The 18,373-nt window shown below is 35.5% G+C and overlaps 1 protein-coding gene across 1 annotated transcript in view; it reads right to left on the bottom strand.

Moving 5' to 3' along the window:
- Positions 1–18,373, bottom strand: part of IQGAP1 (IQ motif containing GTPase activating protein 1) — a 274,725-nt gene that overhangs the window by 67,561 nt on the left and 188,791 nt on the right. The window contains exons 11-16 of the mRNA XM_053717739.1: positions 17,306–17,390; positions 15,692–15,855; positions 13,742–13,902; positions 11,950–12,074; positions 6,231–6,394; positions 1,533–1,623 (exon numbers count right to left, since the gene is read on the bottom strand). Coding sequence (XP_053573714.1) covers positions 1,533–1,623; positions 6,231–6,394; positions 11,950–12,074; positions 13,742–13,902; positions 15,692–15,855; positions 17,306–17,390 — 790 coding nt within the window. The remainder of the gene's footprint in view (positions 1–1,532; positions 1,624–6,230; positions 6,395–11,949; positions 12,075–13,741; positions 13,903–15,691; positions 15,856–17,305; positions 17,391–18,373) is intronic.

Raw genomic sequence — 18,373 nt, 5'->3', positions numbered from 1 at the left:
TAGAAGCAGTATGTTTTCACACATCATCTGTACCTTGCACCTAAGTTTAGCTGACATAATAGAGCTTTGCAATTTTGCATAGTTTAAAAGTTACATAAGAAATACAAAAAAAGCAAAAATGTAAAGATCCTGCTCTGTATTGTGCATAACAAACTGAAGTGCATAATACAACTTGTCAAAAAAGACAACATCTCTGAGTGCCCCACTACTGTCATATAATTCAAGATGGCTGCACCCAGTGTGAAAATGCTGAGCTTCACTAACTGACACATATAAGGGTTAAAATAAGAAAATGTCTTTAAAGAGTTGCAGGCGCAAGAGGAAATACAATAGCATGGTGAGTAGTAGCCACATGCTGCTGTAGTTGTAACTAACAATTTAATGTATCAAAGGGTTATGAAACACTTTTACAATTAGAATCCTTTTTTGTAGCCTTGCAATAAACATACCAGCAGAGTGTGAAAACATTCAGAACATATTAACACTTATTTTATAGTTTTTCAGTAGTCACACCCATCCATCATTTTCCCTATATGGAGGAGTCAATCTAAAGTTGTTTCTGGAGCAGGCACAGTTAGCTACTATGTGGCTGCTTTTCCTTTTTTGCACAGTGTACACAGTGAGCTGATTCAGCTACATCACAGAGAAACACACTATTTCAGGCTCTTATGCTTGCTGCTGTGCCAGAAGGACCATATTCCCTAAAGGGACACTAAAGACAAAATTAAACTTTCGTGATTCAGATAGAGAATGCAATTTAACAAAAACACGTTTTGATTTTACTTCCAATTTCAAAATGTGCACAATCTTTTTAAATGCAAAGTTTCTGAGGCACCAGCACCTAGTGAACATGTGTACGAGTTCACAGTATATACATATTTGTTAGTGATTGGCTGATGGCTGTCACATGATACAAGGGGCAGGGAAAATGTATTAATATGTATTTGTTGATTATACAACTCTATTGTATTTAATAGTCATTAGCTGACAGAGTAAAACGCTGGCCGTTAAAAGGTTCAAGGGACATTAGAAATAGAAAGGAATTAGAATTAAAAAAAAACTAAAAAAATAACACCTACAATAATTATTAAAAATATAAATCATTGTATACTTTTATTAAAAGGACATTATTTGCTGACTCTATAATGAGTACAAAAATGTTAACATAAGCAGTAGTTCTGTAAACAGCCTTTATTCTTGCTACTTCCCCTCTCTCAAGAGAGGCCATCTGCATTCATCAATCAAGGCAGTATTCTGCCCGCATTTTGCACTAACATTAGTGAGTATAATTTGTTGAATGCCTTTGAGCAGAAATTGTGCGTATGGCCAACTGTAAGATGCAGGTGGGCCCCAACAGAGGGAGAGCAAATGGTAATTTCACTATGTTCAAATTAAAAAGTCAATCAGAACTTTATCATTAAATTGACAAGTAACAGCGCCACTAGAACACTGTTAAATCGTCAATTTAAAGATTAGCTGAATTATTTTCATATCTGATGTAAGTACAATAACCATAATAGGCAAATACATACATTTCTGTGCATCTTCAGTTTCCTTGTTGGATCGGAATATACCATCCTGGATCTCATCCAGCCACAGAACAGCAGACTCATCATTTGTTTCCTAGAAAGAGAGTTTATACATATGAAGATCATGCTGAGAAGACCTAGGGCTGAGAAAAAAACAGCTGTATGCAAATCTTCTACATGTATGCAGCCAGCACATATCTTCACTACCACATAGTTACATACAAAGCACGGCAATCAGACAGCAGTATGTGTGTTTTGTTTTTTTCATTTCTTAAAAGGTTCCTTTACCCTTCAAAGCTAAATGATTAACTTACAGCCAGATGTATTTATTAAAAAGGAAATAGCATTAAGGGGACATTAAAGGGACATTAAAACACTAAATGCATGCTAGATAGAATGATGCATTCAAAGAAAAGATTAGTCCATGAGTAGCATGTAGATGTATTTTTTAAAGTTTCATTAGTTGTTTAAAAAGTAACAAATAAGTGTAAAGTTTTAGTGTCTACAAAACACTGGGAGCTGCCATGTTGTAACTTGTGTTACTTTCTCTGCTGTGGCCAATTAGAGACAGTTATAAATAGGTCACTAGTGTGTGCAGCCAATGGTTGTGCTGGATGTAACAGTGTTATGCACTTCCATTTCTAACAGGAACTGAAAAGCTCACAATTTCAGAATGGAATTACAGGCAAAGAGGACAAAATAAATAATTAAAGTATATTGCAGAGCTGTTTTATATATACAATTTATCATTTTATATTACCATCTCAAAGTGTTTAATGTCCCTTTAAAGTTTTTTCTTTCTTGAATCTAAGAGAGAATTATGGTTTACTGCGCCACCTGTTGGTGCTTTATATGGCAGACTAGCTACCTGGTACTAAGCTCAGCCAATTAAAAGGCCCACACTCTGATAATTAATTCACTTCCGAGTCAGCTCTCTGACCTGGAAACAACTCCTGGTTCTAGATGAACTTGAGATCTGGTATAGTATTTAGAACCACAAGAATATTTATTTATTTTTTGTTTGGAAAATGGATAATTCAATATTAAATTTTTAAGGGGTTGATTTATCAAAGGCTTTCGCCAGTCTTTGACCCCCTACGACAGCAGGTTCTCACAAGAGAACCTGCAGTCCATATTTAACAAGCTGCGGTCATAAGACCTCTGCTTCCCTAACCTTTCGCCACCTATAGGTGGAAAATTTTAATATCCCCAGTCTCATCCGACCAGGGAGATTGAATGTGTGCGAGCAGGGGGTGGGATTGCGCGCAAGCATAAAATAGTGCTTGTGTGCAATGCTGAATTCCGGCAGCGGACTTCAGCCCACCAGAGGAGAGCTGCGGTGGACAGGGGCAAGTATGTATGCCCCTGTTTGCCGCAGCTTGATAAATCGACCCCTTAGTATGCTTGTGAGATGGTCAACAAAGCACTAGAGTTCTGTTTATCAGCCAAAGAGCAATTAGTTCTTAAGGCACACTTAAAAGGTGCACTGTAACATGTTATACCCTTTAATATATTTCCAATGATCCCTTTTACATGCTGGAGTGTCCTAAACTATTTACAAACAGCTGCTTTACCCTTATTTTGTCTGTTGATACCGCTAACTATACTGAAAATTCCAAAAGCATTCATGAGCCATCCAATTTTTTTTTTTTTATGAACTGCAATTTAAAGGGACAGTAAAGTCATAATTAGGCATTCATAATTTGGACAGAGCATACAATTTTAAACAAATTTCCAATTTACTTCTATTATTTAATTTGCTTCTTTCTCTGGTTATCCTTTGATGAAAGGTTTATCTAGGAAAGCTCAGGAGAAGCAAAGAACATAGGTTCTAGCTGCTGATTGGTGGCTGCATATATATATATATATATATATATATATATATATATATATATATATATATATATCGATTGTTATTGGCTCTCCTATATGTTCAGTTAGAAACCAGTTGTGCATTGCTGCTCCTTCAACAAATGATACCAAGAGAATGAAGCAAATTTGAAGATAAAAATAAACTGGAAAGTTGTTTAAAATTGTATGTTCTATCTAAATCATTAAATACATTTTTTGGGTTTCATGTCCCTTTAATTTATATAATAATGAACACAAAATAAACCAAAACATAAGAAGCCAGTACTAAAATTGCAAGAGATGTGGTTCACATTGGTCAAATATATCTGTTACTTTTGTCTATTTATGTTTCTAATGACACACATTATATTAATAAATGTACCCAGTCTATATTGCAGGCAGCATCATGTTTAGTGGCTGGAGTACTGACCACCTGTTTGGTTCATTAAAGGTACACTGAACCCAAATTTTTTCTTTCATGATTCAGATAGAGCATGCAATTTTAAGCAACTTACTTCTATTATCAATTTTCTTTGTTCTCTTGCTATCTTTATTTGAAAAATAAGACATCTAAGCTTTTTAATTAGTTCAGAACTCTGGACAGCACTTTTTTTATTGGCGGATGAATGTATCTACCAATCAGCAAGAACAACCCAGGTTGTTCACCAAAAATGGACCGGCATCTAAACTTACATTCTTGCATTTCAAATAAAGATACCAAGAGAATGAAGAAAATTTGATTATAGGAGTAAATTAGAAAGTTGCTTAACATTTCATGCTCTATCTGAATCACGAAAGAAAAACATTGGGTTCAGTGTCCCTTTAAGTATTATAGTATTTTAATGTCTTAATTTACTAATGGTTTGCAGGTTTGACTGACTCATTAAACACTATTATAGTTATAGAATAATTTTTTTTTCTCCTTTCTTTCCTTAAAGAAATAATTCATATAAATAGGCTGCCAAGCACAATATATTGCAACAATCTTAGCAAATATTCACCACATGGAGCATCTATGTCTCAGTTATAACCTAGTGGAAGTGTTTAATCAGTTCCTGCTTAGTAAACTCATAAACACTGGCAGCAACTGAAAGTAGACGGAATATACTGTTATGTCACAAGTTTCCTTGCCAACCAGTTACATTCAACAACAAGAATAAACCTGATGCGTTTTTATATATATTCTACTAAATTTGGTTGCTGTCTCACTTTGCATGATCTAAAATTACTCTGTGCTGAGTTACAGCATTCACAATATATTTCAGATCTTATGACTAAATAAGGAAATTTTACCCATGTGAAATTAGCAGCCCAGCCTGCCAGTCCCTGTGCTCACTGAAAAGAAATTGTTATTTCACCCAGACTGAGCAGAAAAAGGAAATGCTTGGACTACAAATCAGTTCCTGTATAAATGTGCATACATAAAGCCAATATGTGAACTGCTTTGGAAGCTTACAAGCTTTATGAATCATTAAACAACTTAAAGGGACATAAATCATCACAATTTTCTTTCAGGATTCAGATAAGGGCATGCAATTTTAAAATACTTTACAATTTACTTCTATTATCATATGTGCTCGATTCTCTTGATGTATACTTTGTTGAAAGAACAGCAATTGCTCTACTTGGAGATAACATTGAGAGGGCCAATAACAAAAAAAGGCATATACTACTATGCACAGCCACCAATCAGCAGTCAAATCCCACTAGCGCATTACTATTCCTGAGCCTACCTAGGTATGCTTTTCAACAAAGGATACCACGAGAACAAAGCAATTTAGATAATAGAAGTAAATTTGAAAGTTTCTTAAAATGACATGACATTGAAACATTTTTCAAAAAATGATTGTAATGGCTGATTAAACCAACTAGACCATCTCACTTTATAGGTGCAGTTTTACAATCTGACAAACAGATGGTGACAATCTAGTAATGCTAAATATCTTGCTACACAAGACAGAACTATTTAGTCACTGTTTCAAAGATCTGTATTTTAAAATGCCAACATTGGGGAAAAAAAAAAAACAACAACATGTTGAAATCCGGTAAGGGAAACTAGATAAGAGAAAATGCAGTAAATTAAACACTTCAAAACTGCACAGACACCGTATAGATTTAAACATTTGAAACTGAAGTTAAATTAGTGGCATGGTTATGGTATTTTTAATATTGTTATTTCAGTATTTATGACAAGATACTCCACAAGGTACCTGCACAACGGAGCGCACTAACAAATCCTCCGACTTGTAATTTAATGTTGTAACCGGCTCACTTATAGGGGAGGGCGGAATATGCAGATCCCATATCACTGACAATGGCGGCTGATGGTTCGGCGTGTCTGTTCCACACGCAAAAGAAATCCAGAATCCAGAAAGTTGAACCACAAAAGCGCTCAAAGTCCATGAGTGTAGAATAAAAAATAGTCTTTATTAGAACATTTAAAAACAAAAAGTGTCCTGTATAGGACTAATCCAAGTTGCGTATGCAGGCACACAGAGAGCATACATGTTTCGTGCTCAGGTAGCACTCGTTCAGTGACTATTTTTTATTCTACACTCATGGACTTTGAGCGCTTTTGTGGTTCAACTTTCTGGATTCTTTATGACAAGATAGGTGGCAGGCCTAGTAGACTAATAACATACATACATAAATGTACATTTAACTCCATATTCTGCCATGTGGTTTAATAATGCAAAATGAAAGAAAAGAAAAGGAAAGACAGGCCTATGGAAATGTTTATACATGAAGGAAATTGCAGAGCAAAATAAAATGATCCCAGGCATCTACCCTGCAGCAATATGGCATTCCTTAGTTCAATAAACTTTCCCATGTCTCAGATTCTATACACACCTGGGCTTTCTCTCTTTTGGCGCGCACCAGTGTGTCTTGATAATGCTGAGCAACATCTGGCTGAACACCTTCTAATTTGGCAGCAGGTAGCTGTAAGGCTTGTAATGTCTTCTTAGCGTCCCCTTCATCCAAAGCTTCGTTAATGACCCCAATTGCCAATATCCCTAAAAAAAAAAGTAATAAAAACAAAAAAATGTTACGAATAATCCCGCTCATAATTGATTATGGGCCAGATTACACGTGGCACGCTAATTAACGCTCCCGCTTGAGCGTTACTTGCGCTAGAAGTAAGCTTTTTGCGCTTGTATTATGAGTTGAAAGTAAACTGTTTGCTTCGCACGTTAAGCTGACAAGCGCAAAAGGCCGAGGTTACAATATTGCGTGCATGTTCATGAATTTCCCCATAAAAGTCATTTATAAATACATAGACCATATTCACCTATGTGCTGAACATTGGAATATGAAAATATTTACAGTACAAACACAGTATAACTCTATATAAATATTGCACCAGAATGATTGTTCATGTTTTCATCTACTTAACTGCAAAAGGGCTCAAATGCACTTATATAAACACATAAATACACATGTACACATATAAAGCATATATATATGTATATATCTGTAAATACATATATACATATATAAATTAACAATTTTTATTTAATAGTGTTATTATGAGTGTAACTGTACTTTGTAATGTATTTTTTATGTGTTTTTTGACACCTTTTTGTTTTGCGAAACAGTTAATCAAAGCTCTGAAGTAGCACTAACCATTCTAGCGTAAATCGCGATTGCGCTCAAGCGATCGCATTGACTTTCAATTCATAATATGAGCGATACGCCTGACGAGCGCAAACACTCACAATAAACCCCTTATTGCTTGTGCTCCACTCGTAATCTGGCCCAATGTAACAATTTGATCTGTGGGTTTCATAGTCTAAAGCAAATCAATTTTTTCCCAGAATGCTGTGTGCTTCACATTAAATTCCAAAGCAATTGTTATGTTGCTTTTGGCCTGATGTCTACCACACAAACCACTTATATCAGTAAAGCGATATCACACAGTGATTGTTTAGACCAGTGTACAAACTTATTTACAGCTAGCCCTAATTAGCCAAAATCAAAAACAAGAAAACTTAAATATACTCCTTCCCTGAAATGCTCATGACTAACAAAACCTTGCTCACTGTACTAAGATGATGACCGGTTTAAATTATTTTACGATATGTATTTAGTATGTAGATCTTTTTCTTTTCCTTTCATAACTGATAACATACTGTGAATATAAATAATTAATTTTAATTCCTCTTAAATAGTTTTATGTCTAGTTTTGTTTGTACTGCAATGTACCAGCAAATACATTGATTATGGTGAGCATATGAGTAACGGAAGCTCTCTACTGTCCAAAGAGAATAATTAAATTAGATACATGTGTCTAAACGAAAAAACTAAATTTATGCTTACCAGATAAATTCCTTTCTTTCCTGGCAGGGAGAGTCCACAACTTCATTCCTTACTGTGGGAAATACAACACCAGGCCACCAGGAGGAGGCAAAGACACCCCAGCCAAAGGCTTAAATATCCCTACCACTTCCCCTATCCCCCCAGTCATTTGGCCGAGGGGAACAAGGAAAATGTAGGAGAAACATCAGGGTATAAAGGTGCCAGAAGAAAAACAAAAAAGGGAGCCGCCCAAACAAAAAATAACTTACGGGCGGGGTCGTGGATTACACTTGATAAAACGGTCTGTGACCGTGAAACGTCGTGTGCTGAATATTGGTTTTTAATAAAGTCTTTTTACTATAGACTTGGCCACGGTTTTATATACTTTTAAATTTATATGCACACATTTCTCTTATCTCTTTACTGGTGGACGGAAATAGCCACGGTAATTTTTTAACTGAGGAGTGAGCTTACCTGTGTGAGCGGCATTACACTGACTGCCAGAGCTTTGAGGCTTCGTGGAGGAGCAGCTGATCGTTGAGCAGTTTACTGGGCGACTAAGATCCCAGAATGCACATATAGCACTTGTTCAGTGCTTTAGAGTCTGTAAGTACGGGCTATCTGAGTGGGGAATTTTTGATACCATTGACCCTGCACTATTGTGGCGCCTTCTTTCTTTTCTATATCAGGGGTCGTGGATTCTCCCTGCCAGGAAAGAAAGGAATTTATCTGGTAAACATAAATTTTGTTTTCTTTCCATAAGGCAGGGAGAGTCCACGACTTAATTCGTTTAATTTAGAAAAAGTATGTAAGGAGGACCAGGTAGCTGCCTTACTAATATGGTCCATTGAGGCTTCGTTTTTAAAAGCCCAGGAAGAAGCTACGGCTCTTAGTGGAATGAGCCATAATCCTCTCAGGAGTCTATTGTCCCACCATCTCATAAGCTAGGCGGAGGACACTTCTCAACCAGAAAGACAGGGAAGACGTAGTGGCCTTCTGACCCCTACGCTTACCCGCATAGATGACAAACAAAGATGAAGATTGTCTGAACTCCTTAGTAGCCTGAAGGTAGAACTTTAAGGCACAAACCACATCTAGATTGTGAATCAAATGTTCCTTCGCCGAAGAAGGATTGGGACACAAGGAAGGAACAACAATCTCTTGATTAATGTTGCGATCTGACACCACCTTAGAAAGGAAACCTAACTTAGTACGTAAAACCGCCTTATCTGCAAAAAAAACAAGGTAAGGGGGGGTCAAATTGCAAGGCAGAAATTTTGGAGACTCTGCGAACAGAGGCAATAGCCAATAGAAACAAAATCTTCCAAGACAACAGTTTAATGTCAACATTATGCATGGGCTCAAACAGAGCCTGCTGCAACACACGAATAACAAGAATGAGACTCCATGGCGGAGCCATGCTTGCTCCTGTTTGATACGGGCCACCACACGATGGAGAAGAGGTAATGGAGGAAAGAGATATATGTCATGCCGATTTGTTATCGGCGGGCTTCTTTGTCTGTTTGGACTTGTTCCAGGACTGAGCAGGCTTCCAAGTGCTCCTGGGCTGCTCGGGTTTGGCTGAAGATTGAGATCGTTAGAATTTGTGAGAACGAAAGAAGCGAAAATTAGAGGATTGCCGTCCCTTAGGTCTGTTCTTCTTATCCTGTGGTAGGAAGGCACCTTTCCCTCCAGTAACCGTAGAGATGATGGAGTCCCCTGGTCCAAATAAAATCTTCCCCTTGAAAGAAAGAGAAAAGAGCCTGGATTTAGAAGTCATATCTGCAGACCAAGACTTCAACCAGAGAGCCCTACGGGCTAGGACTGCAAAACCTGAAGCCTTAGAATTCAGGCGAATAATCTGCATATTCGCATCACAGATGAAAGAATTAGCTACTCTTAAAGCTTTAATTCTCTACTGAATATCCTCCAGGGGAGATTCTACCTCGATAAGTTCTGACTGGGAGTCGCACCAGTAGTTGGCGGCCCTGGCCACCGCGGCCACTGCTGCAGCCAGTTGAAATAAAAATCCTGTGTGTTGGAACATTCTCCTTAGGAAAGTTTCCATATTCTTATTCATAAGTTCTCTAAAGGAAGAGCTATCCTTAAGAGGGATAGTAGTAGGCTTAGCTAGCGTCCCTCTAGTAAAGAAAGGCAAGGAATGACTGGGGGAATAGGGGAAGTGGAAGGGATAGTTAAGCCTTTGGCTGGGGTGTCTTTGCCTCCTCCTGGTGGCCAGGTGTTGTATTCCCAACAGTTAAGAATGAAGTTGTGGACTCTACCTGCCTTATGGAAAGAAAAGAGCATTTACTTTCACAAAAAATCCCCAGAAATGATACTATTACCGTTGTAGCATTCAGGGTTTCATGTTAACATATTTCAGCACCAGTGAAAAAATGTGCTAGATTTATACTCGTCTATTAAACTTAAATGTTCTAGCACACAATCAGAATCATGTTAAATGCATATAAAAAGCAGTCATGGCCTTATTTGACCCAAGAGCAAAATATAACTGGAAATGAAGGGAAAGTGCATTGCTTATGGACCAGAGAAAATAAGTATGGTAAAAACATCACAGAATCTCATGCTGAATATTCCCGGTCTATATAATTGTAATGCATATCCCAGCATGCTCAGGGACTGAAGGGTAAACAAACAAATATATAGTCACTAGAATTAATGCGTCGGTACCATCTCCCAAACAACCTATCCTTCCAATAAAATAAAAAGTTAAACTTGCATTAATGGATGATGTATCCCAAAAACTGACACCTGAGGAAAGGGCATGGTTCTGAAATGCATTGTGGCTATTGATTGGCCAGAGAGATAATTGTTGGGAGAAATCATCCCTTATGGTATTTTAATGCAAGTGTAACTTTTTATTGCATTTGAATTTTGTTTTATGGTTTTAAAATTTAAATAACATTTCTTAACTGTGCATGTTCTGTCTCTTTAATTCATAAACTGTTTTCTTTTTTTAAGATAATGGCATTTATAGTTATAAGTAATTATTTTACTATTTTTTTATCTTCGCTTTTTATACCTTTAAGAGAACTGTTTTTAAACACTAAATCTAAGTGCCTCTTAAAGGGACAGTCTAGTCAAATTGAGACTTTCATGATACAGATAAGGCATGCAATTTTAACTTTAATGTACTCTTAAAATCACATTTGCTTTGTTCTCTTGTTATTCTTTTCTGAAAGATAAACCTATGTAGGTTCATATGCTAATGTCTAATCCTTTGAAGGGTGCCTCTTATCTCAATGCATTTGACAGTTTTTCAAAACTAGAGGATGTTAGTTCATGTGTGCCATATAGAAAACATTATGCCCATGAGAGGGCACTGTCTGGCTAAAATGCAAGTCTGTCAAAAGAACTGAGATAAGGGGGCAGTCTGCAGAAGCTTAGATACAAGGTAATCACAAAGGTAAAAAGTATATAAATATAACCGTGTTTGGTTATGCAAAACTGGGGAATGGGTAATAAAGGGAATATCTATCTTTTTAAACAATACAAAATTCTAGCGTAGACTGTCCCTTTAACATACTAAAGTGTTCATTGTTTTTTTGTTTTGTTTAAAGGAACATGAAACCCAATTTCTTTTCTTTCAGGTGTTAGATAGAAAATACAATTTTAAACAATTTTCCAATTTAATTTTATTATCAAATTTGCTTAATTCCCTTGATATCCTTTGTTCAATGAGCAGCAATGCACTAATGGGAGGTGGCTGATCCTATCTAGCCAGCCAATCACAAGAAACAAAATATGTGCAGACACCATTCACCAACTAGCTCCCTCTAGTTGAAAATAGAAGTGAATTTAAAAATGTCTTAAAATGACATGGTCTAGCTGAATCATGCAATTTTAATTTTAACTTTCCTATCCATTTAAATTAAACCTAAGACTATTTACAAATATAATTTGTAAATATTTTTTTTTCTTCTTTTGCATCTTTGTATGACAAAATGTATTTCTTTTGCTTTACAATCACAGGCAAGATCAAAGTACATTGAATGAAAATAAATGAATAAAACATGATTTGTGCTACAAGATGGATTGACAAAATTAGGTGAAGTTTAGGCAGATTATTTTCTCTAATGAAATTGATAGAATTTGCTGACTACTGATTTATTTATACCAATATGAGATAAAAAAGGTAGATATTTCCTTTCTGCATTTTTAGAATCATTATACTGGTCACATCAACTCAAAATGACATTAATCAGGAAACGCATAATGTAGTATATCAGCATGACAATACAATGGAACTTACGTGCATGTTCTTCATGTACTGTTGTATTAACTTCATTCACACACCCTTGAATATCGTTCCATGTGATAAACTCATTTCCTTCCTCCCTTGCTTTGTGTTTAAGCTTGATTAATTCATCAATGTATCTATAGACAGCATAGAAATGCATTAACATAAGTACAGTATGTGATATGGGGACTTAAAGGATCATTCTAGTGAAAACAATATATGGTATAATTTGTTAGAGCATGTCATTTTAGCAATAGTGATGCTGCAAGTCTATATGTTCCACCCCATAAAGGGGCTACAGAGAGCTGCTGGTCCAAAGTGGAAACAGCCAGTGAACAAATCAGGTAAATACCTCTGCTGATTGGTGCACCAACAAGCAGTTTCCTGCAGTACTTTAACTATGTGTTTAATACTTTTGCAGGGATGAAACACATAGACTTGCAGTGTTGGCAGTGCTAAAATTACATACTAAAATTACATGCTTTAGAGAATTAAGCTATGTCATTTAATTTTTTCCCCACTAGTATTTCCCATTAATAGTGGATAACAATCAAACAAAACATGAATCATGGGAGATATAATATACACTAAACCCTTAAATGGATATTAAATGCATACATAATATAAAAACAAAAAATAATTTATACCGTTTTATATATAAAAACATTTTACTTTAATGTCTCTCTAAAATATATGAAAGGGTAATTGCATTTATACAAATACAAATAATACAATTGTAACTAAATTGTTATAATAATAAATAAAAACTTAAAGGGACATAATACTCATATGCTAAATTACTTGAAACGGATGCAGTATAACTGTAAAAAGCTGACAGGAAAATATCACCTGAGCATCTCTATGTAAAAAAGGAAGTTATTTTACCTCCTCAGCTCAGCAGAGTAAGTTCTGTGTAAAAAGTTATACTCAGCTGCTCCCAGCTGCAGGTAAAAAAATAATAATGAAGAAATGAACTGCAGTCAATCCGCATCAGCAGTGCTGAGGCCATGAACTCTTTTACTGTGATCTCATGAGATTTGACTTAACTCTCATGAGATTTCATAGTAAACTTCCTTTAAACTGAATAGGGAAATAACATGAGAGTGCATGAGGCTCAACCCCTTAGCTGTCCCGGGACAGACATACTGATTTGCTGCTTAGAAGTCCTTTACAATGGAATGTGGCTACTGAGGAACTTTTGAGGTAAAATATCTTTCTTTTTTACATAGAGATGTTCAGGTGATATTTTCTTGTCAGCTTTTTACAGCTATACTGCATCACTTTCAAGCGTTTCAACATTTGGGTATTATGGCCCTTTAATGAATATGTGCACTGTGGCCACCTGTGAATCCAAGAATAGTTCCTGGGGTCATTTTGTTCAGCAGAAGTTTGACAACATTATTTATTTGATAATATTAATTAATTAACCCCTTATTTTCTATAGGGAAAATCTTCAGGAAGAGCAGATAAATAGCATTATAACCTTCAATAAAGTGAAATTAGTAGCTAATGCTACAAGCTTGCAGCAGCAAAAAAAATGTTGGGGTCCTGATCGGCCAATAAAAAAATGACGATTGCATACTTGGCTGACACAGGAATCCATCAAAGGACAATTCCATGAACCAAAAAAAGCTTAAATGTTCTTCTTTTTCTAATAAAAATAGCAAACGAAGAAAAATTGATAATAGGAGAAAATTAGAAAGTTGCTTAAAAGTGCATGCTCTATCTGAATCACAAAAGAAAAATTTTGGGTTCAGTGTCCCTTTAAGCTGGATAATAAGTCATAGCCCAGCCTTGTACACACCTCTGCAGGTTTTCATCCTCTACATCCATCAGGCCAGTGACTGGGTTGGTCAGCTGTTTTGCTATGGTGTTGACATCCCCCACATCTAATGCTCGGTTAATCAGAGCCACTGAAGACAGCATTTCTACAGCAACTGAGAGCTCTGGGTGGGTAAGGTTACCCTAGCAAAGGAACATCATGGTCATTATTAGCACAGAACAGAAATAATAAAACAAATATACTGCAAATGAAACATCAAACATAACATAACTACTTAAACGTTTAACTAGAAACAGAAAACAAATATATAATACAGGTAGCTGACTAAAAGTCTTTCGGTATATTCCTAAAGGAAGAAATAAAAGCCAAATTCCAGCACTGACTGCAATCTATAAGAACATATCCACTTCCAAACTAGGTAGCTGCCCTTGCTATTGAGAAACCATGGAAGTCTACAGACATTTGCACAAGGGGGTTATAGGGGGGGAGAGGGCACAACAAATAAAACATTCAAGCAAAATGAGGTCAGTGGCAGCATATGTAGAAGGAGATAGTTGCTTGATGCACAAATGAGCTGCTCATTATTTTAAATATGTTAGTTAATTGACCTTGAAACAGTGAATCAAGTATGTGCTGCGTTTTTTACAAATTTGAAGGTTTGTGGCAACCCTGCGTCAAGCAAATCTATGTGCATAATTTTTCCAATACATACACACACACACATATATATATATATATATATAGTCGGTGGCCCAGCACTCCAACCTTGGCGGTGTGTTAACAACCTGGGTGCAATCCTCAAGGAACATAGTATACATTTATGTAAAGAAGGGCACACTCAGGATTCTTTGTAGAGACAGTAAATATGTTTATTTGTACATTACAAAAATTTAATTTGTAGAAAATCAAAGTCGACATTTCGGCCCACATACGGGCCTTCTTCAAGATGAAATTTATCTTACTTTATACATATATACACACACATACATACATACATACATTCACACGCTCAACCAAAGATTATGACTCACTGTGGGCTCAGATGATGGTTCGCATTTTTTAGCAAGTATTTTTTAATTATGTTATGTACATTGTTTTTTTTAGACATAATGCTATTGCACACTTAAAGGGATACTGAAACCAAAAAAATTTCTTTCGGGATTCAGATACAGCATGCAATTTTAAGCAACTTTCTAATTTACTTCTATTATCAATTTTTCTTCATTCTCTTGCTATCTTTATTTGAAAAAGAAGGCCTCTAAGCTAAGAAGCCAGCACATTTTTGGTTCAGAACCATGGACAGTACTTGTTTATTGGTGCTGTCCGATCAGCAAGGACAACCCAGTTTGTTCACCAAAAATGGGCCGGCATCTAAACTTACATTCTTGCTTTTCAAATAAACATACCAAGAGAATGAAGAAAATGTGATAATAGGAGTAAATTGGAAAGTTGCTTAAAATTGCATGCTCTATCTGAATCACAAAAGAAAAAAATTGGGTTCAGTGTCCCTTTAATAGACCACGGTATGGTGTAAGTATAATTTTATATGTACTGGGAAACCCAAAAATTAGTTTGACTCTTTATTGCGATGGTCTGGAATTGAACATCCAATATCTCTGAGGTATGCTTGAGCCAACCATTGCATTCAAGTTATTTTATTAGTATAATCTGTTAAATCATTTGTTCTAAAAGAAGCTATCCTCAGTAAAATAACACTTGCTTACAATTCTCAAACCTGACTTCCAACAGTATAAATTCTACACCTCGCTCCCATAAATTTGTTTTGCTTCAGTGTTATAGTTTTACCAATTTCTACTTTAAAGCTGTTACCACTATTAATTACAGTAATAGCTATATTTTTTTTGCTTAATATTATTTTCAAAAGCCAACTTTTTTTTTGAGAGCCATGCTAAGGCTCAACGCTTATGAAATTCAGCTGTGCTGAAAAGTGTTGATAAATCATCACATTACCTCTGGACTCTGCTGCTGCAATGTGACCAGCTCCCTCTGGTACAGTTCTGATGCAAAGGGGAAAACTTCTGGAAGTTGGGCATCTGGGTTCATTAACTCATTCACGGTCTCTTCAGCAACACCATTCCTGATAGCTTTATTAATTCTGACCACAGCTGCTAATCCTGAGGAAAAAAGTTAAAGTAATGATTAATGGTGACTGCTTGCAAGGACATTTATAAAGTGTTAAAAAGATATTCAGCTTTCCCATATCTGAATATTGTTGTGAGCTCATTTTTTAACACAAAAAAAATACAAGTTTCTTTTTACCCTTTAAAGGGACATGAAACTAAAAATTTTAAAATGTATCATTCAGACAGAGCATGCAATTTTAAACAACTTTCCAATTTACATCTTTTATCAAATGTGCTTCATTCTCTTACTATCTTTTAAGGAAGGAGCAGCAATGCACTACTAGGCACTAGCCGGACATTTTAGGTAAGCCAATGGCAAGATGCATATATGTGTAGCCCTTAATCAGCATCTATCTCCGAGTAGTTCATTGTTGCCCATACGCTTACCTATGTATGCTTTTCAACAAAGAATACTAAGAGATAATATAAGTAAATTGGAAAGTTTTTTAAGTTGCATGATATACCTAAACCACAAAAGTTTTTTGATGTTACTGTCCCTTTAAGTACCAGTGGTAGTTTGCAAATTACAGTTAAAGGGTTTATCCTATATATAAATATATTTTATTGTAAACTCCAAACCCATTGCCTCCTCCATCAGATATGTGTATGATGGGTATGTAAGTCTTTAGGGGGCTAATGATCATCAGTATAGTTTAGACTTACTCATGTTAAGTTTAAAAAGTCATGTGTATATTAACTAGTGCATCTATGAAGAATTACTGTATTGGTTTCATAGCATTAAAGGAAGAGTTTAAAGGGACATTAAACCCAAAAAATGTTCTTTCATGATTTAGAAACAGCATGCAGTTTTAAACAACTTTCTAATTTACTTCTATTATCTAATTTGCTTCATTCTCTTGATATTCTTTGCTGAAAAGCATATATAGATAGGCTCAGTAGCTGCTGATTGGTTGCTGCACATAGATGCCTTGTGTGATTGGCTCTCCATGTGCATTGTTCTTTCTTCAACAAAGGATATCTAAAAAATGAAGCAAATTATATAATAGAAGTAAATTGGAAAGTTGTTTAAAATTGTATTCTCTATCTGAATCATGAAAGAAAAAATGTGGGTTTAGTGTCCCTTTAAATTCTCTGTCATGTGATGTTACAAACTTATTTTCCTGCATAAACCCTAACTACTTTACATTGATAAATGCTACATCTATACAGACAGGCATTGATTTCTTACAGCAGCTATAGTTAAACCATTAGCATAAAGAATAATTTAAAAAATAACTAATTGCTGTATGGATAGAAGAGTAATTTGTTCTCATTAAAGTGTTAATGTAGGTGGGGAGGGGCACATCTGGGAGCAGTGCCATGTATTAGTGGCTTCTAGAAAAATGAACCAGGGAGAGAACGCTCTGACTCAACCCTGACTCATTCCTGGCATCATCACACCAAGTTGCAAAGCAGAGATCTTGGCTTCCTGGGTACTTACTGCGCTGATACTGCTGGGCTGCACCGTTAGCGGCATCAATACCAGACTGCAGCTCTTCCTTCTGCAGAAAACCAGGGAACCCATTCTGTGCAGGAGAGAAAAAAAGGAGGGATAAAAATGTAGAATCAGCACTTCCAAAACATATAGATGTATACATTGAATATCTGTACTTTAATATTTTAAATCTTTTCTATTTTAGATTCAGCACATTTTTAAAACAAACAAAAAAAAGGTCTTGATTGTAGTGAAGTGGATTAAAGCAATTTGAAGAATTTGTAAAAAATGACCACCCTTGTTCTGTTTCCATGGCAATTGTTAAAGTCTTTCTCTCACTGAAACATTTACTTGTAAAGCACTTTCTCCCTCAGACAGGTAAAAAACATAAAACAACTTGTATCTGCTTTACATATAGTTTGATAGATATCAGCAAAGCCTCATTAAAAAAAAAAATCATACAACCTAAGTATATTTCACCTTTCCTCAAAACAACACAATATTAAACATATGTAAGATTGACTTTGCAAATCTAATCTATCAAATTCAAACGGATTTAAATCCTAATTCTAAGGTTATAGATCAAATTCCTTTGCTAAAAATGAAGATCTACCAACTGTGCTGTGAGTGTAAGCCAGTAATACACACTGTACAGGTAGCCCTCAGTTCTGTTCCTGAAGGAATAGTTATATAAAAATGAACCTTCTTCTATAAAAGTCAATGGTAAATTCCAGAACCCTCTCAAAATTGACAAACTAAATACAATAATATTATATGAAAAGCACACTATGAATATAAAAACTAATTAATGTAACAAAATCTGAAACTTTTAGCAATATAAGCTACAAGTTAAATCTACAAAAACACAAAACACAATATTTCTAAATACTGTGCATTTAAGTGCAGAGTCTCTTTAATTACTGTGCAAAAATATCTTAGTTTTAAATAAATATTGTTGCTAATGTAGCCTTTCAAAGACTCTTTACATAAAAAGTAATATGTACATTTCTTATCTCCTACTTTTGGGTTATGACTGAGAACACATTTATACACAATGTCCAGCAAAACAGTGCA

Source organism: Bombina bombina, chromosome 6 (assembly GCF_027579735.1).
Source record: "Bombina bombina isolate aBomBom1 chromosome 6, aBomBom1.pri, whole genome shotgun sequence".
In the NCBI taxonomy this organism is placed as follows: domain Eukaryota; kingdom Metazoa; phylum Chordata; class Amphibia; order Anura; family Bombinatoridae; genus Bombina; species Bombina bombina.
Note: the sequence above shows the minus strand (reverse complement) of the source record. Positions and strands in the feature narration are given on the sequence as shown.